General features: G+C 38.9%; 1 protein-coding gene across 4 annotated transcripts in view; it reads left to right on the plus strand.

The window, feature by feature from the left end:
* The window catches only part of KIT (KIT proto-oncogene, receptor tyrosine kinase), a 77,202-nt gene extending 61,551 nt beyond the window's left edge, over positions 1-15,651 (plus strand). For 2 of the 4 annotated variants that reach the window (XM_063108253.1, XM_063108255.1), the window contains exons 8-21: positions 725-839; positions 2,404-2,597; positions 3,750-3,856; positions 3,948-4,074; positions 4,353-4,457; positions 4,542-4,652; positions 5,859-6,009; positions 8,044-8,135; positions 8,743-8,870; positions 9,941-10,063; positions 13,573-13,684; positions 13,792-13,891; positions 14,245-14,350; positions 15,523-15,651. In XM_063108253.1, coding sequence (XP_062964323.1) covers positions 725-839; positions 2,404-2,597; positions 3,750-3,856; positions 3,948-4,074; positions 4,353-4,457; positions 4,542-4,652; positions 5,859-6,009; positions 8,044-8,135; positions 8,743-8,870; positions 9,941-10,063; positions 13,573-13,684; positions 13,792-13,891; positions 14,245-14,350; positions 15,523-15,651 — 1,700 coding nt within the window. The remainder of the gene's footprint in view (positions 1-724; positions 840-2,403; positions 2,598-3,749; positions 3,857-3,947; positions 4,075-4,352; positions 4,458-4,541; positions 4,653-5,858; positions 6,010-8,043; positions 8,136-8,742; positions 8,871-9,940; positions 10,064-13,572; positions 13,685-13,791; positions 13,892-14,244; positions 14,351-15,522) is intronic. The other 2 variants (XM_063108256.1, XM_063108257.1) reach the window with 1 other exon arrangement.
* The last annotated feature ends 2,747 nt before the right edge of the window (positions 15,652-18,398 follow it).

Genomic DNA, 18,398 nt, shown 5'->3' on the forward strand with positions numbered 1-18,398 from the left:
ATGCAGTTTACTTTTTTGGTGATTATACTAAGGTACAGATAAATGTATGAATAAAATTCTTGGACTTTTTTTTCTTATAATTTTCTGTCCTTGTTTTGCATTTGGAGTTAAAATCCTATATTGTGTTTTAGTTTTATGTTTTCACTTCCCTGTAAATAAGGTGATTCAGCACTGCCCTTTTCAACCCCCCCCAAAAAAGAGAAAATTCATCAGAGAGAGTGGGGCTTTTCATTTCCTGTATCAACTTCTAATTTCATCTATTCCAGTTCCCAAAATAACTTGAAATTCCTATGGCAGGTGCAGTGATTTGAAATCCCACTGGTGGGAATCCTTTAAACAGGATTTCCACCTTTAGAACAGTTTAGAATGCTAGAGTCTTGATTGGAAGCAATCTTTCAGATTGCCCCACACTGGAAGCCCTGCTGGGTGGCCCTGCAACCTCTGCTGCAGCCATGTCCCAGCACAGAGAGTTCTTGAGACCTCCACATTTGCAGGGTGGACTGTCACCCTGCAGCTCTGGGGCTGGGCAGCTGGAACTGTGGAACCCCTCAAATCCGCCTCCCTGTACATGCCTCTCACTGGTTCAGATTCTTCCCTGTGAGTAACATGTTCCCTCTGGCTCCTCAGCAGCCTCATTGGGCTCTGAGGATTAGAAAGATCGTGGAGCAAATCTTGCTGAGGTTCTTCAGCAGTCTGACATATGGCGACTTCTCTTTCCCTGCAGCAAAACCAGAAATCCTGACTTATGACAGGCTTATGAATGGCATGCTCCAGTGTGTGGCTGCAGGATTCCCAGAGCCCACAATAGACTGGTATTTTTGTCCAGGAACTGAGCAGAGGTGAGATGATTATTTTTGGCACTGCTTAAAATGCATGAGGGAAGGACTGCAATTCACTTGAATTTCAAGTGTTTTCATATTTTTTTTTAAAGCTTTGTTTTGCTCATTTTGTTCTATCCATGTGACTTTTTAGAGGGGATAATTGCTGTATTTTTCCTTGTAGACATTAATTTTGTTTGCTGAAAAATGATTACTGAGTGACTTCTCTATTTTGGTAGCTATCTTTTTGGATTTATCATGCAATTTCTAGCCTGCAGGTAGATAGAACAATTTTCCAGGACAGAGTAATTAGATTTCCATTCTATACACAGGAGGTAATGTGTGTGGGAAATGTGGCTGTAGTTATCATGAAAAAATTACCCCAGAAGTTAATTGCCAAGTTACCAAAAAGTAATGATCATACAATTACAACATGCATATGGCGTTTGTAAGCTATGGGTTTTAAAAAGGTTTTCTCCTTGATTAGGTGCCCAGCCCCTGAACAGAGAACATCTGGCGTTGTGCTGCTTCTCTCAATCTACACTTAAGCTTTAAATTGTCCTTTCGCATTACCTGAAGACGAAAATGGGGTCAATGTTGCTGTTTTTATCCATTGGATGCTATTTTATGCTTGGCTTTAAAATCGCAGTTTACGATCACAATTGAATAGTCAGGATGATAGTGGAAATTTTATTTTTCATGGACCAGACCTCTTTATCACAACATGTTAGAGGAGGTAACTCACGATTGCTCTTTTTGGCTGAGTTGTAGTTGTCTTTGGGGGAATAATAAGGGTTCAAGACTCCTGGAAAGGAAGCCCACAGTGGAAGCAACCTCAGTAGTTAGTCATTCATTCAGCAACTATGGAGTGCCAACTGTGTGCCCAATTCTGTGCTAATGAACAAAACTCACCTGAGTCTCTCTGCCTTTATGAGTTTGTATCCTAGCGGGTAGAAAGATACAGTAGACAGAATAAACAACTAATGTATGTAGGTGTGAAGAAGGGTATAGGAAATGGCTAGACATTTAAAACAGTGTAGTGGGGGCCAGGCTTATGAGAAGGTCCCTCACAGTGGTCGTGGTCTTTGCCACCTGGAACACAACCGGCACCTCCCTGCCTAGAACCTGGAACCTCAGGGGCCTCGCTGGTGTGGTTTTGAGGGTCTCCCTGTCCTCATCCTTACAGATTTTTCATATTTCCTCCTCCACACTCTTCCTTTTCAACTGTTCCTTTATAAGGCTCTACTCTGTGCCAGGAGCATGCCAGCCATTTTATGTCATTCTTTGCTAATCCTTTTAAGTCACCCTCCCAGATGGGTTTAACATCCCAATTTTACAGTGGTAGGAACTAAGTTTCGGAGCATTAGGTGACTTGTCACATGTCCACAGCCTCCTCCCCGGTGCTTTCCTCGCTCACTGTGCCACAGAAGTGCTCGTTCTTCATCAGACACTGACGGTTGTGAAAGGAGGTTTTTACTGATTATGAACCTGTAACTTTGTTTTAAAAGGAAGCCAAATCCAAAGTGTTTCGTGTATTTATTTATTTTCCTAGAGTAAGCCTGGGCTGTTGTTTTCTTCCCTCTAGATGTTCTGTGCCTGTATTGCCAGTGGATGTGCAGATACAAAACTCATCTGTGCCACCGTTTGGAAAACTAGTGGTTCAGAGCTCCATAGATTCTAGTGCATTCAAGCACAATGGCACGGTTGAGTGTAAGGCTTACAATGATGTGGGCAAGAGTTCTGCCTATTTTAACTTTGCATTTAAAGGTAACAACAAAGGTATATTTCTTTTTAATCCAATTTAAGGGGATATTTAGGCTCTGTCTACCATATCAGTCATGATTTTAAGTTCATTCCAACATTGGTCATGCCATTTCTGGTAATAACCTACATCGTACCATACAAGTACTGTCTTCAGTTGTTTCATGTCTAAGTTTTGTCTCATACTAGTTTGTTAATAAAGCTTATGCTTTTACCATGCTGCTTTATATACCATATGTGTGTGCGTGTGTATCTCTATATATATATATAATTAATTGTATATTTATAATTGTCTCTATTAAGCAAAGAGGAATGTGTTTACCTTATATGCAAACAGAATTAGAACAATTTAAGATTAAAATTTAATTTAAAATTTTAGTTATTTAATATGAGTTATTTTAACACTTAGCCAGACACTATATCATAAAGTTAAGTGCCTGTTTGAAGTCATTTCAGCAAGCTAGAATCTTTAAAATTTGATTCATGGGTGAATCTAGTTCTTCTAACATAAGTTAAATAGATTCTTGTGGATGAATTGGTATAAAGTTAGAAAACAAAGAAACTGGGCACTTAAGTGTTTAGCACTTGGTTTTGGTTTTTTTTTTTTTTTTTTTTTTTGAGTTGGCAAAGACTAGTGCCAAAAAGTGCTATATTTTCTGTTTTTGACTCCATGAGGGGAAGAATCTTACATTGTTCTACATCATCGATTTTCCAGACAGGGCGATGAAAAGAACTCTTAAAAATGTTTTTCTCAGTTGTGGAAGACATTCTATGTTTGTAGAAAATTTGGAAAATAGAGGAAAGCATAAAGAAGAAAATATAAATCATCTATAAAGGAAGCTTCTTTGTAAAGTTGTCCAAGGCAGGAATTTGATTGAAATACAAAGTTCATTCTGATGTTGCTTTTCATTGAAAAGAGCATAAAATTATTCTTGTCCTACAGAAATCTCAACTTTTCTTCCAAAGTAATACGGTTTAAAGTTATATTTTTAAAGATGTATTTAAATAGCAAGAGTAAGGTGTAACCAAGGCATGGTTCTGAGCCTCGTAGCTTTGTGTCCTGCCATGGGCTGTCTAAGAAGGGAGGTGGGTCAGTTTGGGGATGGGTGATTGTGGCAGAGATCCTTTCCTGCTAATAGTTTGTAATTCCATATTTCTCTTTCATTTTAGAACAAATCCATCCCCACACACTCTTTACTCCTTTGCTGATTGGTTTCGTCGTTGTCGCTGGTATGATGTGCATCATTGTGATGATTCTGACCTACAAATATTTACAGGTAACCTTTTATTTGTTCTCTCCCCTGAGTGCTATAATGACTGAGACATTAATCATTAAAAGGTGATATATCTTTCCCTTTCTCTCTCCAGAAACCCATGTATGAAGTACAGTGGAAGGTTGTTGAGGAGATAAATGGAAACAATTACGTTTACATAGACCCAACCCAGCTTCCTTATGATCACAGATGGGAGTTTCCCAGAAACAGGCTGAGTTTTGGTCAGTATGAAACAGGGGCTTTCCATGTGTCCTTTTCATGTACACGTAACAGTGACTTTAGGGAACCTGGATGGCTTCCTTTGTATTATTCCACCAGAAACAATAAGTGTTTTCTGTGAAATTTTTACCACCTTTGGTAGGTTTGGCAGGGAATAGTGTAGGGAAATGTCTCTAGACAAATTTGTCTTTGTAAGTCCTTTGTTGATTTTCAAATTTCACAAATAGTCCTTCATTCCCACTCGCCACTACCTCTCACCTTGTTTTCTTCCTTTATGCAGGGAAAACCTTGGGTGCTGGTGCTTTTGGGAAAGTGGTTGAGGCGACTGCATACGGCTTGATTAAGTCAGACGCGGCCATGACTGTCGCTGTGAAGATGCTCAAACGTAAGTCCCTGTAGGCTGCTGCATGCACTCAATGGCAATTTGCCACATTTGTTTTTTGCTAAAATAAGATGTTTCTGATTTTAGCAAGTGCCCATTTAACGGAACGAGAAGCCCTAATGTCTGAACTCAAAGTCCTGAGTTACCTCGGTAATCATATGAATATTGTGAATCTTCTCGGAGCATGCACCATTGGAGGTAAAGCCATGTCCACGTCGCCTTTTATAATCTGTCAAGTTATCAAAAGAGGAACACTTTAGTATGATTTTGGCAATGGTCGATTATTAACTGCTTGCAAGATTTTTACCCACACTATTGTTATCTCTTGCTAGATTTTGTTTTCTGTATTGTTAAGAATGTAGGTTTTGGTTTTATATCCTGGGGTGGAACAGCCCAGGACATATGCTAGTTGCTGTCATGTATGTTATTCAATAACATTAACCTCTTGAACATCTTGTCTTGACTACAAGGCTTATTTTGTGAGTTTACATAGTGCCAGATCGTATTTAGTCACTAAAGGGTTAAAATCATTTGCATACCATAATTTAAAATAGGCCCCTAAGTCTACCACTTCTCAAATATACACCAAATGAGGCAAACATTTCACTTCTGTAAAAATGAATTTCCAATTCTGAAGCCTAAGTCGAGGTTCCCATCAAGGATGTCTGTGATGTTTGCAGAACACATTTTGTTCTAAAGGAACAAAGATGTGTAAAATGAGCCATTCCTCGAGATCTGGAGAGATCCACGGTAAAGTTGACAGCTTTATATAATGTCTGAAAACAACCCCCATAAATGTTGCTTACCACATCATGAATTGTTCATGAGAAAATTTCTACCCAAGCTAATTAGTTGCCTGTTACTTCAGAGCTTCAGTTTTAAGCATTCATGACACCAAAAAATACTTGGACTCATAGTGCTCAGAATCCAGGTCATTTCAGGTTTTCACCCACTTTCCAGTCTTGTCTCAGCTGGCTGTTCCATGTGGTTGGTTTTCCTACTATGCCACAATTTGTGCTCTTCATCATTTCCATGATAACATTACCGAGAGTACATGAAGCCCTGCTGTAAACAGAAGTGAATCAAAGGATTCATGTAGGAAGCTTGATAATAGTAGAACCTTTGAAAGCAGTAACTTCTGTCTGTTAAAACCAGCAGTCAGGCCTGACCCCGAACACTAACATCACTTAGAAATTAAGGTAAAAAGAGGCTTGCTTGTTTTATTTTACTGTATGTGATGCTGCTTTGTTGATAAGCAATGTTAATAGATAGGATTGTATTGGGACTAAGTAAGCTTATCCATTGAAGCTGAATGTTAATGGCCATGATACCCTTGGGTATTTATGCAGGAGGCAGAATTATCTGTATATATCAGCTCTTCCTAACCTTTTCTTATGCTTGTAGGGCCTACGCTGGTCATTACAGAATATTGTTGCTATGGAGATCTTTTGAATTTTTTGAGAAGAAAACGTGATTCATTTATTTGCTCAAAGCAGGAAGATCACGCAGAAGTAGCACTTTATAAGAACCTTCTGCATTCAAAGGAGTCTTCCTGGTAGGACTGATTTACATAAATCGTCAGCTGTTGACAGGCAGTTCATGGGGTCATAAGGGTTTGCAATCAAGGTTGATTCTTTAAAAAATGAACTGAGGTACTCTGAGAGGTGAAATCAAAATTATTAAATCATTTAAATGTGATTAACAGTTTAGAAAGTTCAAGTAGTGTTTTTAAAAATTCAAGTTGTGTTAAACTTAGATTTTTGCTGATTTTTAAAAAATGCATCTTTAGGGTTTTTTCCCCCCTCCAAGCTTTAGTTCTATGCAACTGAATGAATTCTATACCTGTGGTTTCATACTTGCATGTATTTCCATACTGTTTAGCTCAGTGCTGTATGCATCTTTACAGTGAGAACACTATTTATAGAGAAAATGCTAAAGTCTGTCAAGTTGTCATAGTAAAGTCCTTTAAAACCTTTAGCAGACTGGCAAAGAGCTCTGAGCACATCTCCACATGTAGGCTTTTTCCACCTACCTCTGAATTATTTCTATATACCTTTCTCCCCCCCCCCCCCTTTTTATCATCATGCTATAAAAAGGCATAACTACTGTAGCACGTATTTTTAAAATTTTGGACCTTATTCTCATCTCTTTCATCATTGTTACCATTTTGAAATTAAATGATGTATAAAAAGCTTCAAGTTCTTAAGGAAAATTAGTTTGTTTTACAACTGGAGTAGAATTCTTCTCTGCCGTACCCTATCTGTTCTTTCTTTCCAAATGCCATTAAGATCCACCACTTAAGAAGACTTCCTAGATTCACCCAGCCCAAGAGAAATTGTAGTTGTCATGCCCAGTCCACTATACTTTATATTGCTGCAGTTGTGTGGTGGATTTCTCCTCTCTTTTTTTATTCACTCAATGTCCCCTACATTTTGAGATGGCAAGACTTTGTCTCCTGAACTCCTAACACTAGGCCCTCGAGGAGACCTCAGTAAATTTTTTTTCTTCTCTCTTTTTTTTTTTGGTGGCTGGCCAGTACAGGAATCAATCCCTGGACCTTGGTGTTATCAGAACCGTGCTCTAACCAATTTGAATTAACTGACCAGCCCCTCAGTAAATATTATTGATGGGCAATTACCTCTTAAAGCCATTTTCTGTACCTCTGGCTAAAGTTTAAAACCCCAGGTAAAGATTGTACATATTTTTTAATTCTGTACACTTAAAGAAAGTGGTAGTAAAATACTGTACAAACCATCTTTCATTAGTTTCTCCTGAGCATATGCTCTTTATATGAAGAAACGAGCTGTTCTGCCTTATTTTCTGAAACCTTGGCCATATATATATATATATATATTTTTTTTTTTTTTTTTTTTTAAATTTTCTGAGATAATGGCCTAAATTGTTCAGTCCTGTGTGATGTTCTTTATGGCTTTGGGATCCCATATGGGATTGGAACCACCAGCACATTCTGAAGGAGATTGTTGTCATGGTGTTTCTATGCTAATCAGAAGCAGGAAGTACTAGAAATCTTGAAGAATCTCCAGCCAAATGTTGCAGATTCAAGAGGTCCAGATGGTTCAGAAAATCATCCAAATTATTGGTGTTTATCTGAACCAGACTTGGTTTTTTTAAACCTTTTCCATCAGTTGCTACATGTTAACGATCTCTGCCTTCCCCCGTAACACATCTCAGAATCTCGTCTTCTTTGTCTTCCTTTCATCTTATCTTTTGGGGCTAATTTAGAGAGTTTGAAGTAATATGGGTAATATTTTGGCTCTGTTTCCCATTAAATCTACCATGTCAAGAGGTGGGGACATTTCTAACCTGAGTCCTCTCTGATTGAACACAAAAAGGACGTCTAATTCCCAGGGATTGAACTTTAATCTGATCCCCAGGAATATTAAAAACTCACGTATTACAGAACAAGATTTTCACTATTTGTTCAAACTTTGCATTACTTTTTTCAAATAAAATCAGTCTGTTATATAACAAAGGGGGGTGGAGATAGAGCCCAGAGCCTGACTCATTCGTGCTCCCCTGTTTTCTACTTTATTCGGTAATGATTTGATGGATGTTTCATCTCTCCCAGCAATGACAGTACGAATGAGTACATGGACATGAAACCTGGAGTTTCTTATGTTGTCCCAACCAAGGCAGACAAAAGGAGATCTGCGAGAATAGGTGGGTACCTATCAAGCAACAAAATAACTTCATTTATGGAGGATATATCATACCACTGTGAAATATAATATCATTCCTGGTAGTGACCAGTTTTCCTTTACACCAGGGTCCAATGGCAGTGTCCACCACGGTGGTCATGGGCAGTTAGGGCTGCAAGTGGGTGCTTGGGGTCAGAGCATGTGATCTTGTATCTGAGCATCTGTGTGTGTGTGTGTGTGTGTGTGTGTGTGTGTGTGTGTGTTTTGTATCTGAGCATCTTTGTGTGTGTGTTTTGTGTGTGTGCGTGCGTGATTTTGTATCTGAGCATCTTTGTGTGTGTGTTTTGTGTGTGTGCGTGTGTGATTTTGTATCTGAGCATCTTTGTGTGTGTGTGTTTTGTATTAACCCACCATCCCTGTCCCTAAAGGATTTTGTAATGTAGCCCAGAGTTGCTGAATATTAATGCTCTGATTCAACACCTACCTTTCCTCAACACTGGGGAGGTGATTAGCCTGCAAGTTCACATCCATTCATTCATTACCTCCTTTGGTATTGTCGTTGTCACCGTCTTTTCTTTTCCTAACCTTTAAGGTTTTAATTGCTAAGAAAATTCTTCTCCTCCTAACAGGCTCATACATGGAAAGAGATGTGACTCCTGCCATCATGGAGGATGATGAGTTGGCCCTAGACCTGGAAGACTTGCTGAGCTTTTCTTACCAGGTGGCAAAGGGTATGGCTTTCCTCGCCTCAAAGAACGTAAGTGGGGGTGATTCTCAGAAACATCAGAAGGATCTTTTTTTTTTTTTTTCCTGAGAACAGAGCATTTTAGAGCCATAGTTAGAATGCAGTGTCATTTTGAAGTGTGGTAACCAAAAGCAGAGGAAATTTAGTTTCTTCATGTTCCAACTGCCTTCTCTTTGGAATTCCTGTTCTAATTTATAAGCTTTAAAGTGCAAGCCTGTCTAAATGAGCTTTCCATGAATATTCTTTTATGTGTAGCGAATTCACTTAAAATTTTTGGCTTTTAGGATATAGGATATGCTCCTAGAAAATAGAGAAATAATCATTTTATTAGCAAAAGCAGGGGGTACTTATAGTTGCCATGCTTGATGAAGCATATCCTTGGGTTTTATTGACATTAGTCCCCTAAAATTATATGTGTGGCTTATGAAGTGTCAGGAAATAAGTCAGAGAGAATAATAAACATTTGGAAAAAGGATGGAAATTGGAAGAGAATCATGGAACCAAACAGTGAACATAGTCTCTGGAAGGGTGAGAGGAATTCTCTGGGAAATGGGACTAACCAAACAGAATGAGGTTATAGAGCCTACCCTTAAGAGTCAATGGTGACCTTTCTAAACAATTACCAAACTAAAAGGGGATATAGGATGGCTGAAATAAAGACCCTCTTTCTTGCATCCTTGGGAGACATCAAATTGAAGTTGCAAAGACATTTTAGAAACTCTCTGAAAGGACTTTCGAAGAGATGCATGCAAAATGGATTTTCAGTTTCAAAAATATTATACAACTATTTATAATGTGTTTTCCTATGAATGCAAGCAGTCCTGAGAAGGAAAAAGCATTTATTAGAATTGGTTTTGCAAGTGATTATAGTAATTAGGGCCATGATAACATGAAACACAAAATGTGAACATCATTCAAGGCATAATTTTGATTTTAATTTTTGGTGCACTGAATACTTTAAATGTAAAACAAAAGTATTGGATTTTTATAATATAAGCAGTGCTCTAGTATTAAAAATAGTTTTCACTCTTTAAAAGTTAAAATGAATTTAAATGGTTTTCTTTCCTCCCCCAACCTAATAGTGTATTCACAGAGACTTGGCAGCCAGAAATATCCTCCTTACTCATGGTCGAATCACAAAGATTTGTGATTTTGGTCTAGCCAGAGACATCAAGAATGATTCTAATTATGTGGTTAAAGGAAACGTGAGTATCCATTGTCTGCTTGACAATCCTGTAAAGGATTTTTAGTTTCAAGTTTTGATAAAAATTATTTTCTATAATTTTCATAATGCAAATCATACTTTGAGATATCATGCATGTTAGCAGTCAAATTAAGTATACTTCAGCAAAATTTGCATGGTATGCTGAACATTACTACAACTAACATTCAATAATAGAATTTTTTTTTTTTTGGTCTTTTTGTGACCGGTAAGGGGATCTCAACCCTTGGCTTGGTGTCGCCCGCACCGTGCTCAGCCAGTGAGCGCACCGGCCATCCCTATATAGGATCCGAACCCGTGGCGGGAGTGCCGCTGCGCTCCCAAGTGCCGCACTCTCCCGAGTGCACCACAGGGCCAGCCCAATAATAATTCTTAATTCTAATTGTGTAATTATGGGGCATGTGAAGGAAACAGAAATAGCCTTAATTTTCATTATGGCCTGAGAATAGCAATGAATTTGATTTTGTTCAAGTGTAACAAATGTAGACCTGAAGGTCACAGCAGGAGAATTTGTTTTAAGATTGACATGCTGTGTGAAAAAGATTAAAATCTAAGATCATGTTCAGAGTTGGCTATGTAGAATGTTGGATCTTACAATCAATAGAGAGCTCATAAGTCATGATGGGTTTGTAGAACATAGTGAATTTTTTGAGAGTGCTTTATTTCATTGCCAGTTATCATTGTATTCTCTGGACAAACTCGTGCCCTATAATGCAGCATCTTCACATTTTAAAAGTTGGAGAAACTATGGCACAGTATATTTTAGTGATTTTTATCTGAGATGACATAGGTCACTAGAGGCTGAAACCAAGGGCCCATGGTTTCTAGAGCAGTATCCCATTAGTATGTAAAACTGCATTGCTCTGTATTCTTCTATGCCTATTTTCCTAGGCTCATTTCTACAGTCCAGATTTATTCCTCGAGGTGAATTTTTGTGTCCCTTATGATAATGTGATGTTTTCTCCTTCATCACTGTGGCATCTCTCTTGGTAGGCTGTAATCAACTTGGTTTTGTAAAAGTCTTGCTGGGTTTGTCTCCTGACAAAAGCATGCATTTCTGAAAAGGCTCCCCCAAGGCTAGATATCATCAACAGGAGTGCTAATAAAACCAACTTGTCTTCATTCTGGTGCAATATTGGAAGGACTAAGGAAAAGTGGTTCATTCTCCAGGTCTCTGAACACTGACAAAAGGGCAAGAGGGGGAGAAGGTTGTAGCCACTGGACCTGGCCTTCCTGAATTCTAATCTGGCTCCATCATTTGGTGGCTGTGTAATATTTGGCAAGAATTACGCAACACCTCTGAATCTTGGTTTTTCTCCTCTTGGGAATAATACTGGCACCTGCCTCATAAAGTTGTTGAGAGGATAAATGAGTTAATATATATATAGTGCTTAGAACCGTCAGGCACGTTCTTACTATTCTTTATAGATGTCTTCTTTGAAATCTAAGTAATCATGATAGTGGTTATGTCATACTTCTTACTAGCTTGTTATTGGTTAGTGACTAGTTGGAATTGACAAGGACAGGTTAGGCCCCACCAGGTTTCCAGATTGTGGACTCCAGTTCAAGTCAGTTGAACTAACCAATTGCAGGCATTGCTTTCACCAGGCTACTGGGTAAGGAGAATTTATGGAACAAGTTAAAAACAAGAAAACTCACCCATATCACTGCCCCCAAATTTATGTTATAGTCATTTCAGATCTGCTTGGTGGATCGGGTTCTCTGAAAGTTCTTCCATTTTGCATGAGTTCTTCATCATTTTATGCCATAGCCCCTTTCAGAGTCTGGTGAAGCCTATGGATACCTGTCAGAATACAATGTTAAATGCATAAATAAAATACATAGGATTACCAAGAAAAGGAATTAAATTGAAATAAAGTTATCAAAATTTTAGAAAGTAAATCTTGAGATATGTCAGTACATGTGCTTTGCTATTACACAGAGTAACAGATTCTATCTGTGGTGCTAAAAACTACTGGAAATGCAAAGTGGTGATGAATGTGAATATTATTTTAGGATATCTGTAAATAGCGTAATAGGATATAAAGATATCTGTGATTATTGTTGGTGATAGAATCACAAGTACTGCTAGTATTACTATGGTTTCTTACTTTCATTTGTGATTTAAGGAAATGTAAACTTTGTTGAGAAGTTAGTGAAAATAAGGATGTAATTTTTTTCCTTTCCAAGTTCACAGGCCTCTGCAATTAAGACACCCATAGATCTCAGGTTAAGAGCCCTTATAGGGGCTTTTGCACAAAATCTGGGAGGGAATATTGGAAAGCTTTTTTTTTTTCTTTTAACTACTAAAGTAACTTTAAGACTAGAAAAAAAATTGCCTTCTTAGTTTTCAGTCCTAAATGGATTAAGAGAAGGATTGGTTTAGCTTTTATGGTAGATTAAGATCTGGGAATCCAGAATGTCTTTAAGAGTCATGGTAAGTTTGGCTTGACTTTAGTGGAAAGAGTTCAGAATATGAAGTTTAGCTGTTGAATTTAAGCCCTGAATCTGCCACTTACACCTCAGAGTAATCATAATCACCATAAGCCATTACTATTTATTGAGCACTTGCCTATGCTGCATGATTTTTTCAGATGTCAGTGAGTCAAGCAGTCCTAAGCATTTTTACCTACAGTATCTTATGTAACCCATATAACAACTCATGAAATTGGAAGTATTATTTTTGTTTTGCAGAGGACACTGAGGCTTATTTGCAGATATTTAAGTGACTTTCCCAGTGTATTAGTGAGGGATAGTTTTGGCTGCATATGACAGAGAACCCAAAATAAAAGTACAAGAAGCCAAAGGATAGCAGTCCATGGTTGGTACAGAGGTTCCATGAAGGCCTCAGGACCAATTCCTTCTACGTTTCCATGTTTGGCCATTCCTGAGGGTGGCCCCCATCTTCGTGGTCCTCCATCTGTCCATTCATCACATCCCAGGGCCAGGATGGAGGAAAGGACCCTTGAGGAAAGAGAGAAGAGGGCACGTGCCAGCTACGTTTTAAGTAGTTTTTCCTCAAGCTGCCATCTAACACGTACAGATTATTCGCCAAAACTGAGTCACATGGCTATAGCTGGCTGCAAAGGAGGCTGTGAAATGTAGTCCTAATTGTGGGAGGCCATGTTTCTATTAAGGAAGAAGAGGGAAACATATTCGGTGACAACTAACAAATCTGCATCACTCAAGGCTAGTAGTGGAGCCAGGATTAAAATCTATGCCTGTCTGTCTCTGATGTCTGTGCTCTTGATCACCATGCTGTACTGACTCACTGTCCCCATCTTTAAAATGGGGATAATATAATTATGAGCCACATATTTCAGGGGTGGTTGGATCATCTGAGATCATACAGGGTAAAAGGTGTTTATGAGATGGTATCCAAGTTCTCACCCCCCCCTTTCAGCAGGAGCAACATCTACAGGAATATCTGCTGTTCACTTTTTTTTGAGCTTCTTAATTAACATGGTTGAATCTGTTGTGCTTCCATGACAGGCTCGACTCCCTGTAAAGTGGATGGCACCTGAAAGCATTTTCAACTGTGTGTACACGTTTGAAAGTGACGTCTGGTCCTATGGGATTTTTCTGTGGGAGTTGTTCTCTTTAGGTAAAGTGATCCTTGCCAAAGATCCCTTCATTAGATTCAGAGCATCTTCTTGATGTTTTATTAGTTTCCTGCTTGTGATTAACACTGATTTGCAAACTGTGCCTCAGGAAGCAGCCCCTACCCTGGAATGCCGGTGGATTCCAAGTTCTACAAGATGATCAAGGAAGGCTTCCGAATGCTCAGCCCTGAGCATGCACCTGCTGAAATGTAAGGGCCAAGAAGTTTTTCCTTTAGATAATGTTTCCTCTTTTAATTTTCTTTTTAAAAATAGAAACCCAGGTGTTGAGGGTTTTCAGAAGCACAGTTAGACATGTCACTTGGTTCCTTTTTAGAACACCCTGGTCAAATGTCATTTCTGTATTTTCATAATCTCTTGTCACCAAAGATACAGAAAGTTTTGGCAACATTTCATACATACAGGGTTTTATTTTATGAATATGTCCTTCCATATGTCCAGTTGCATAGCCCTGAAATTATTATTGAAGTTGTTGCGTGGCATACACCTGAAGACAGGTTAAGGGCATGAAGGAGTGATATAGTAAATGACTCTCATTTTGCAGGTATGACATAATGAAGACGTGCTGGGATGCTGATCCCCTAAAAAGGCCAACATTCAAGCAGATCGTTCAGCTCATTGAGAAGCAAATTTCCGATAGCACCAGTCACGTGAGTATACTGTGGCCAGGCATAGAATCCCCTTCTCCTGGTTCTAGATGTGTCATCTTTCTTGGGCACTCTAAGCGTGAGGACTAACCTCCCTTCCCCTCTACTCCTCTTCTCCTTGGCTTAGGTTGTAAACTGGGTTTCAGGTGAGAGCAGTAAAGCAATGGAAACCAATTCTTTCTGCCCAGCCCCCCTGTCCTGAGCCAAAGAAGGATGTGAGATGAGGCAGGGGGTGAGTGGAAAGCTTTGTGCTCAGAAGCGTAGAAGTAGAAGTTTCCATGAGAATTTACCATGTTTCCTCCCCCACCACACCCCACCCCAAATGCTGGTCATGGGGTCGGTATATTCTCCCTCTCACATGTCAGGGCCATTCATCCTTTGGAGGGTTGGGGTGATGTGAGCTAGAATAAAAGCATAGAAAGGACAGCTTGTTACTGCAGGGAAATGAGCCTTCTGCTTAAACAAGCATAGCAAGAAAATGGCAGATCGCTGTCATGCCCACAAGCCATATAGAATGAGAGGTTGTTTGAAGTTGGAAAAGCCCTCCCAGTGATTTGGAGAGGGGGGAATGAAGACTCAAATCCATTATTTCTTCTCCTGCTTTTAAGGAAGAATTAGTGATCCTTACTTTGACTCAGATTTTTTTAAGCTGCTTTTTTTCTGGTTGTGTGCTTGGAGCTCTCTCTTCTTCTCTAATAGCACACCACTGGTACTTTTTTGGGTTAAAGCTTGCTTTTCTGGGTGTCAAAGCATATATTTCAAGTTAAACAGCATTTTCCACCCAAGTGCTTTGATTCCTAACAGGAGACCCCTGGAAGATCCATGGGTTTCTCAGCAAATTACAGTGGCTGTTGGGTTGTAGTTGGCTACAGAGATTTATAAACCTTTTTCATAGGTTAGATGGTTCTTATTCCCAGACGTGTCCCATGGAAAGACTTGCACATGCTTTGCCACTACATCTTTTGTCAAGTGATGTCCTTGGGGAAAATGAGGGACAAACAAAGCTTGTATTTGTTTTGTCAATAGGATTTGGGTTTTGGCTGCAAAGTTCTTGTAAACCACCTCTCTTTATAGTCTTCACCAGTTGTTTGCAATTTTGAAGCTGTAAGCGTACCCTCTGTTGCTGTGTTCCTTGTTAGGGACTGGGGTATTGACTGTGCACTTGTTTTTCTCAGATTTACTCCAACTTAGCAAATTGCAGCCCCAACCAAGAGAACCCCGTGGTGGACCATTCTGTGCGGATCAATTCTGTCGGCAGCACCGCTTCCTCCTCCCAGCCACTGCTGGTGCATGAAGATGTCTGAGCAGAATGAGCATACGCGTCTGCCCTTCAGGAATGATCCCCATTCTTTTGGCTTCCATAATGGTTATTTTATTTTCCTTCGACTCGCATCCTACTCCAGGGTAGTAGTGGGCACCCCACTGTAATCCTGTCTTTATGAGCACACTTTAGTGGCCGATGATTTTTGTTATCGACCACCATTCCCATTGCAAAAGTTCGAACTGTATAGATCCCCAATAGCAGAGTAGCACCCCTACTGTAGACAGAAAACAATTGTGATTTAGAGGAAGAGAGAGTGAGATGGGCTAGATGCCCAGAGTCCTTTCCAAGGCTTCTCCAATTCTGTTTGAAAACTATGGTTGATAATTTATTTGAATAAATGGTAGTAGTCACATTTGGCCTTCAGAACGTTTCACAATGATATAATGATGCAGCAAGATGAGAAGCTGAAGCCTCAGCCCTTTATATGGAAAATAGAACATTATTAGAACGAAGGACAGACGTATGAACAACTGGGCTTAAGAAATCTAGAATTTCATGCTGGGAATGAGATGTAGGTCTTAAAAAAATGCTTCCGAAGTATGAAAAAAGGCACTGCCTGGACCACAGCATGAGCTTACGTACTACTGCCCTGTCTGGTTTTTAAATAGAATTTGGTGTTAGGAGTTGAATTGGAGAGAAGACCTCCCCAACAAGCATCTGTATATATGCGTCTATAAATTGTACACATTCATACATTTGAGAGGAAAACCCCACAAGGTTTAGTTTCTGTACACAACCCTGGTGTTATGTCTGCTGTCTGTAGGGATAAGTTAAGAGCCATATAAGTTTGAAGGAAAAAGTTAATATTTTTTTTGTTGATTTTTTAAAGAAAAACTGTAACTGCCAAGCACAATCTTAACAAAATCTCCTCTTTTAGCTGATGAACTTGCTCATAGATTCTCTAGAACAAGCCTGCCAGCTTCAGAACAGCATTGTACTCAATGGATTTGATGCTGTTTGAGAAAGTTAATGATTTACAGCATGAGTCCCACAGGAGTGAGAAAACAGTGCTGTCTTCCTTTGGATTCTTACATAGCAGGAAATAAAGTTTAGATTTAGCCTTTTCGACAGGCATGGCCTGGACATTGGGCCAGTATCTCTATAAGTGTGTATGTGTGTGTGCATATGTATGCTTGTAGACAAATATTTTGGGGAAGTGTTCTTGCCCTGAGTCCTAGAGGGTCCTTCAGTACCCGAGAAGTAACTTGGCTTTCGTCATCAGTGTGCTCCTGTTTCTCTCCACATAGCTGTCTAGAGTAGCTGACCAGAGCGTACATAGAGGCACATGAGCAGTAGAGTGCTTAAGGAACTATTTATTTGCAATCCACCTGCACTTAAGGCACTCTGTTATTTATAGTTAACATACTGTACCCATTCCTTAGGCCGTATATATTGCTACTGTCCCACTGGAACGTATTTAAAGTCTACCCTTTAGGCTGTAGCCTGGATATTATTCTTGTAGTTTACCTTTTTTTCCTTCCCTTATTACTGCCCAATATAAGAGGTAAATACATACATGGCAAGGTTTCTGTGTTGTCTTACAAGATTCAGGTATGTTACCTTTACAGTTTCCCCCTCCTGCATCCTTTAGACTACATTAGAGAACTGTGGCCATGAATCTGGAAGTAACCATTTGCACTGGAGTTCTATGCTCTCGCACCTTTCCAAAGTTAACAGGTTTTGGGGTTGTGTTGTCACTTAAGAAATTGTCACTGTTTGCCATACTTTGAAAAATTCCTTTGCGTTTCTGTTGACTTTGATTATAGTAAGAGAAGTAGTTGTTAATTGTAGATGTCTAGGTACTTCAGGGGCACTTCACTGAGAGTTTTGTCTTGGATATTCTGGAAAGTTTATATTTTTATAATTTTTTTTTTTTTTTTTTTTTTTTTTTTTTACATCAGATGTTTCTTTGCCGTGGCTTAATGTTTGAAGTTATTTTATGGCCTTTTTTGTAAATATTGATATGTAGCAATAATGTCTTTTGAAAATTCCCAAGCCCATGAGTCCTTGAAAATATTTTTTATATATACAGTAACTTTATGTGTAAATATGTAAGCGGTGCAAGTTTAAAGGATGTTGGTATTTCATTTGTTTTTTCCTGATATGTTGTCTAATTGTTGACAGTTCTGAAGAATTCTAATAAAAATGTAAATATATGTCACATGGATTTCTTTGATTATTTCATGATTAGTGAAATTAAACTTTATTAAAGTGCTTTCACCCTGACATTCAGAAGGTTTTGTACCCAGTTTGCATAAAATACACTCAGGACTATCAGATTACACTGGGATGGATGGATGGATGGATGGATTGATTGATTGATTGATTGATTGATTTTTTTGGTGGCTGACCAGAATGGGGATCCAAACCCTTGACCTTGGTGTTATAACACTGTCCCTAACCAACTGAGCTAATCAGCCAGCCTGGGATTTACATGCTTGAAGATTCAATAGACATTTATTAAGAATTTTAGTATGTGCTTTATTTTCTCATTTTATTCCTACAACCCACGGTCTCTATTTAAATTGAAAAATAGGACTGGCTAGTTAGCTCAGTTGCTTAGAACATGGTTTATAACACCAAGGTCAAGGGTTTGGATCCCCATACTGGCCATCTGCCAAAAAAAAATTTTTTTTCTAAGTAAATGTAGAAAACATTGTAAGAAGTTTGCATATAGCTATGATCATTATTAGGTTGATTCATGTGAAATGACCCTTTTTGTCAGCA

This window comes from Cynocephalus volans, chromosome 9 (assembly GCF_027409185.1).
Source record: "Cynocephalus volans isolate mCynVol1 chromosome 9, mCynVol1.pri, whole genome shotgun sequence".
Classification (NCBI taxonomy): Eukaryota; Metazoa; Chordata; class Mammalia; order Dermoptera; family Cynocephalidae; genus Cynocephalus; species Cynocephalus volans.